Source organism: Gossypium hirsutum, chromosome D10 (assembly GCF_007990345.1).
Source record: "Gossypium hirsutum isolate 1008001.06 chromosome D10, Gossypium_hirsutum_v2.1, whole genome shotgun sequence".
NCBI classification, from domain to species: Eukaryota; Viridiplantae; Streptophyta; class Magnoliopsida; order Malvales; family Malvaceae; genus Gossypium; species Gossypium hirsutum.
In genome coordinates this window covers 31580831-31586986 of record NC_053446.1, presented here as the reverse complement: position 1 = coordinate 31586986, position 6156 = coordinate 31580831, and the positions used below count along the sequence as shown (strand labels likewise).

The 6156-nt window shown below is 32.3% G+C and overlaps 1 protein-coding gene across 1 annotated transcript; it reads right to left on the bottom strand.

Annotated features, from left to right (window-relative positions):
* Positions 1-2893: 2893 nt before the first annotated feature.
* LOC107916040 (S-protein homolog 6) lies at positions 2894-3816 on the bottom strand. Its single transcript, XM_016845211.2, has one exon. The coding sequence runs from the start codon at positions 3756-3758 to the stop codon at positions 3231-3233; it is 528 nt and encodes a 175-aa protein (XP_016700700.1). The 5' UTR covers positions 3759-3816; the 3' UTR covers positions 2894-3230.
* Between the last annotated feature and the right edge of the window lie 2340 nt (positions 3817-6156).

Genomic DNA, 6156 nt, shown 5'->3' with positions numbered 1-6156 from the left:
AATATCGCATCATAATACTCAATCCACAATTATTCACATAATTATACATTTTGCCAAAATAAATCATGGGGAATAGAAAGCTTACACTCAGAACTTAGTATCGGGGTCTAGATTATTCCTAAGCTCCTAATTAACATTATGAATTGTGTCTACTAACAGTGATTCCAAACACTCACCGATTACACTTTTGCCTAATTGCCGAAAGCTTAAACTAGCTTTTCCTTACCTTTCACCTTACTCGTAGAAGGCTCCAACGGTTCTGATGCTTCACACATAATAACCACAAAATATACACAATCATTTACACCACGTTTGGTTCAATGGAATAGAATAGGATTGTAATGGAATAGAGTTGTAATGTAATATAGCTGTAATGGAATAACGTTGTAATCAGTAATTCAATAGTTTGGTTGGGTGGTCTGGAATAGAACTGTAATAGCATTCTTCTGTTTGGCTGAATGGAATAAAGGTTGTAATAACATACCAAAAAAGCTAAAATGACCAGAACACCCTTAACAAAATTTTGTTAAGTAGATGATTATTGTTATTGTTATTAAATTTTAATAGAATTATTATTGAATATGATTTAATAAAAATAAGAATAATATATAATTTAATAACATTTTTAATATAATTATATTTTTAATTTTATAAAAATATTATCTATACTAATTTACTTTTGGGGTACTAAAACATTTCTTTTCATTCTCAGATTCATAATAATTTCTCTTCTCTTACTCCATTCATTCTTCTTCAATCTTAACAATGTACAAAAACCTAGAAAATAAAAAACCCAAAATTAGCCTTCATCCGTTGAGTTGCCTTCATCTTTGTCTCTTGCTAGTCATGAATTGATAATGATTATTCTTTTCTCAGGCTTATTCTCACCCATTCACTCCTCTTTCTATCTCAAGTATGTGCAAAAGCCCAAAAAATAAAAAATCCAAAGCCACGCTTCATCTGTTGCCGTCATCATTATCCATTGCTGGCCATGAATACAGAACACCAACATTCATCCTCTCCCAGTCTCCCTCTTCTCTTCGTTTGGAATATGAAATCTCACCTCAGACCTAAGGAGATAAAGAATCCTTCATTTTCCTCTATTTTTATGTGTTTTTAAGTTAACTCATCTGTTAGGGAGTTTTGATTGAGTTTTTTTTATTTAAATTGTGGGTTTTAGATGATTTATTTTTTCATGGGTAATATGGAAAAAAATTCCCTCATTTGGAGCATTTGCAGAATAGCCATTCAGACATGAGTGTACTGAATAGCTATTATAGGACTTTGTTGTTTAGTCCCGTGTTAGGTAATTCTACGGAATCACATTCAATCAACCAAACGTTTGAAATATTGTTGAAAATTGAATATGCTTGGAATGGTTTAACTATTCAGGCGAACCAAACATATCGTTAGTAGCCAAAGACTTACCTAAACTAACCAAAAACACAAGCCTAAGATATTTCGACTAGCAAACTTGAAACTCAATTATCTTGGTCTATACTTAATCTTTTTACCTAAAACTGATTCCATTAATCTAATTATTCCCCTACGACTAAGTCTCAACCTCTAAATTACATCAAACTACTCAATTTATGGTATCAAAATTTTTTGACATATCATGGCAATTTTCATGAAAATCCATTAAACTAAAGAAATCTTTAACAAAACTTTAAACTCAATTTAGAAACCTTCAATTCACATAAAAAATAATTGAAAAATACTTTGAAACTACATTTTTATTCAAAATTTCGAAATCCACCATTAATGACTCAATTTTCGGCTTTTATTCAAAATATGCGATTTAATGGGTAAAAACTCAGTTTAAAAGACCAGATAATATCTAAAACTAATAGAAAAATAAATCGTTACTTTAATTGACAAAGAACTGAGCGTTTGATCGAAAGTCTAAAAAACCTAAAAGTTAAGCAATGGAGAAATCTATGGTGCTTTTGATGGTTTTTATGGATTTCTAAAGAGGTTTAATGTTACGATGATGAAAGAAATCAAAGGAATGAATGTTAAGCAACCAAGCAACTTAATTTAGCAACATGTTTCTTCAATTCAAACTTGCATGCTATCAATTTTTTTTTTTAAAAAGAAAACTAAAATTGATTTATATTATCAGGTGGAGAGCTTAATAACATCAAAGTGGACCTCAAATACGAAGGGATATTTGACACAAATGATTATCATAATGCCCCCAAAATTAGAGTAATTTATTACCATAACTTACTAGATTATGCATTTTAAACTGTGTAGAAACAAATGTTGCTGGTAACTGTTGGTGGAAAGATACATTTTCATTTTTATATTTTAAATGAGTGGATCCAAAAATCATTAGTAGACCCACGAGAACTCGCGAGACAGTGCAGCGATAAAAAAAAGTATGTTTAAACCAAAACCAAAAGTTGGAGATAAAAAGTTTTACTACCAAACAAAAGTTGTTCTGCAATTTAATATTCAATCCCCTCCCTACAAATCTTTGGGCACTTCCACGATTTCTCTTTTAATTTTTTTTTCCTCCTTAGTTAAACAAGGTGCTCTGTCAAACTCCAAATCTGCTTCGCCGAAGATATTATTGGTCATCTGGGCAGTTTAATTGACCCTCGGTTGTTTTCCTTAATCACTTGATTATCTTTTTGTCTTATTTTATTCCCATCAACTTATGATTGATACACTGGCACTGAAACAAATTCAAAGATAAGGTTCATTATTATTCTTTTAGCCATGATTTTTTCTTACAATATTACTTTCTTTCCACTTGATTGCTGCTAAGGCTAGCAACCTACTTGTTAATCACCATGGACGGACCAAGATTATATTCGCCCTTAACCTTTTATTCTATTCTTATATTTTAATGTGTTGTGAAGCTTGATGCCCCAAAGAAAGCCATTAATAAAGATAGTACAACCAAGGTACTACAGAATTTGAGCAATTCCTTTTAACAAAAGAGCTAGCTTTGGAACATATGTGCTGAAATTTCAACTTTTTAAAAGAAAATCATATTTGTTTTCAGCTTCCATAAGGCATATGCGTGCCTCAGAATATAATCAAATTTCATTCTTTTTCCGTCAATGCCAAGCCCACCATTAAGATCTCAATGGACAAAACTGTTCTGCTCATATAGCAATAGCGGGGGGGGGGGGGGAAAGACAACCAAAGTTCTGTTTACATTGACAGACAAGATAAGGTTTTTATCTGCACGCAAAAGCATGGGTTGGCATGCAAAATCAAGACCAGGAGAAGTCTTTCTTCCAATTGACTTCATCACTGCTAAAGTAGAACCCATCCTCTTTAACCAGCCAAGAACATTTGTTAAGAGGAGCACACCGTTGACTATCTCTAGGAACCTTAAAGGCATCAAAACTCCTCCTCTTGGCATCCCATTTCATTGTACACAAGTAATGAGAATTACCCCAGATATTGGTCTTGAGCCTCCATCCAAAATCGTCACCTTCCTGCAGGGCACGGCCCCCCATATCTCCATCCTGCTGTGATATGCACCAGATCACTAAAGGCAGCGATGAGTTGTTGGAGAAGCCATTGATAACACGAACTTCAAACTCCATCCCGAACAAGTGTGCTGGTTGATACACACACATGAAGATGATACCCAAAGCAACAAAAAACATTAGCAGAAAGCGTGTTGAAATCTTCATGTTTGCCAAATAATGATGCTGAACCCTCTTCTTCAACGACAGCCACCTCAATTCCAAGGCAATAAGAGCTTTCACTGGAATCCCCATTAATACTAGCATGCCTATTTAGGCAAACTTTTATTCCCTTACCAAGTTACCAACTTAAGATGCCTTTCTATGGTAAGTCCTACAACTATATATAATATTTCCCCGCACATAATCAGGTAACCTTGGATTTATAGCCTTCTATGACCTTGGTGGATAACCTTTCCATTCTACTCAACACTTTCGAAAAAAAAATTAATTAATGTGCCTTATTTTGATTTTTTTTTAAATTTTAATCAGAATCGAACTAAATATTATATTTAACTAAACCAATTAGAACATGAATTTTTATAGAAAAAAAATTGAAGGATTACGTTATTATTTATTAAATTAAAATAATTTTATATTTTATTTTATGTAGGTTTTCACCAATTTTAAAACAAAATATTTTTTCTTAGTATTAAAAATTAAATAAAAATAAACTATTTATTAAATAAAACTGAAAAGTGACTTACAAAACTCTTACTTTGGTAGTAAAATAAAATCAAAATCAATATACTTAATTATTATTAAAGCCAAAATCGAATGAAAGCATTAAATCGATTTTCCAGTTTTTTTTTCACAACCCTTCTTGCCATATGGGTAAATTAAAAAAAAATGTGTGAAGACAGAAAGCCAGGTGCGAGTTGTCGCATCAGCACATCACCAACACTCCAAGAGGACCACACCACATTCCAATATGATTAGTTTTCTAGATTTTCTCTTACAGTACTGTCTCCGAAAACTTTGCAAAAAATATATTCTTCACCTTTTTATGTGTTGTCCTTATTTTTTCCATTACACACCTTGTTTACAACTGGGTTGTCTCTACAGATGAAATAGTTAAATTTTTGAGTAATGGTTAAAACTTTTGTTTCCCACCTAAATGACATAAATTCTATTTCTGTATTTTTTTCATTGCGCTCAATATTGTAATGATAAAAATAATATAATGAAAATTACAAAAGCAATTATAGAGATGAAGGGGGTTACAACACGACTATTTTGAACTGATTTTAAATTTTAATTCCAAAATGAAAATTATTACAATCTATTTGAAGTTATAAAATTTTATAAAATTCTAGAAAAAAAAACTAGATTAAATAATTCATTTCAATTTAACTTGATTTAGTTTTAACTTTTAATAAATTTAATCAAAGATAATTTGAGTTCACTTATCATGAATGTTAAACTTGTTTGTACAAGTCTTAATAGTTAGTTGCAATTGGGGTGGATTGTTGAGACTTGTTATACTATTTTGTTTGCATCTTTTGATTATTTTTGTCCAACTATTTAAGGAATCTTGTGCAACAAATTTCGTGCTCTACTTCATGAAGAATTTTTGTTAAGCATGAAAACTTGAGAAGAGTACTATGGTTTAATTGAGAAATATATCTATTTTATCTCATTCCATAATATGAGGTCTAATTGGGCCAAAATTATAGATATTTATTATGATCAAACTAATTTGGTTTACAAATGTCTACATATTGAAGACTAAACTTGCGGCTTTCAGAATGCAATTAAGATGGCTCAATTTGTTCATAAGACAAATATTTGTCAACGAATTTTTGTTGTAATCAATCTATTGTATCATTTTAGACTAAGCTTTCATAGAGGGAAGTCTTAGTGGGAAAGTTCTTCCATTATAGTTTTATGGGAGTGAGATTGCAATGATCGCAAGTGAGGTTGAGCTTAAATGATCTTTTCTACTAAATAAATTATAATGGATTACTCTCTAGCAAGGCTTTGCATATGTAGGATTGGAACTGAATTGTGTAACCAATCAATTGTGTTAGTTGCTTACTTTTCTAGTTTTAAGTTGTTTCTAGTGTCACGGGTCTCGACCTTTCGTCTCGCGATCCGTGCGGCCTTAAGCAATCCGTTCTTCCAAACTCGCCTAAGTCAGCCTTTACTCAAGTGAGGATTCCTTAAGAACTCCTCCAAGGCACCAAGTTGAAGAGCGGAAGCGATTTATACCAAAAGAAGCTACAAAGAACAACAGAAAGAGCGCACACAAAGTGTTTGAGTAAATGCTCTCAATTCTCTTATTCACAAAGAGTAATGAAATAATGAATAGAGTGAGTACAAATGAGGGGGAGGCTCTCTATTTATAGTTGAGCTCCCCCAAAACCGACGGTCAAGATACATTTACATCGACGGACGAGATTAACCGTATCCCTTTATTTTAGGGATTTACAAGATATGCCATATCAAATCTAATCTAATCTTTACATGATATAATTCCCTCAATCTTCTAATATTAGTTACCAAATTAGCCTAAGTTGTCATATCTTCATTATTGGGCCAACCAGGCTTCAATCTGACAGGCTTTTCTAACAGTTCTTTGAACCGGGCCAATTCTCGTGGGATAAATGATCCCCATCTGAATAATAGACATCCATTGGATGCATTTGGTGCGATGGTCACGGGC

Coding starts and splice junctions, on each gene's coding strand:
- LOC107916040 (XM_016845211.2), bottom strand. CDS start 3,758: ATGCTAGTATTAATGGGGATTCCAGTGAAAGCTCTTATTGCCTTGGAA.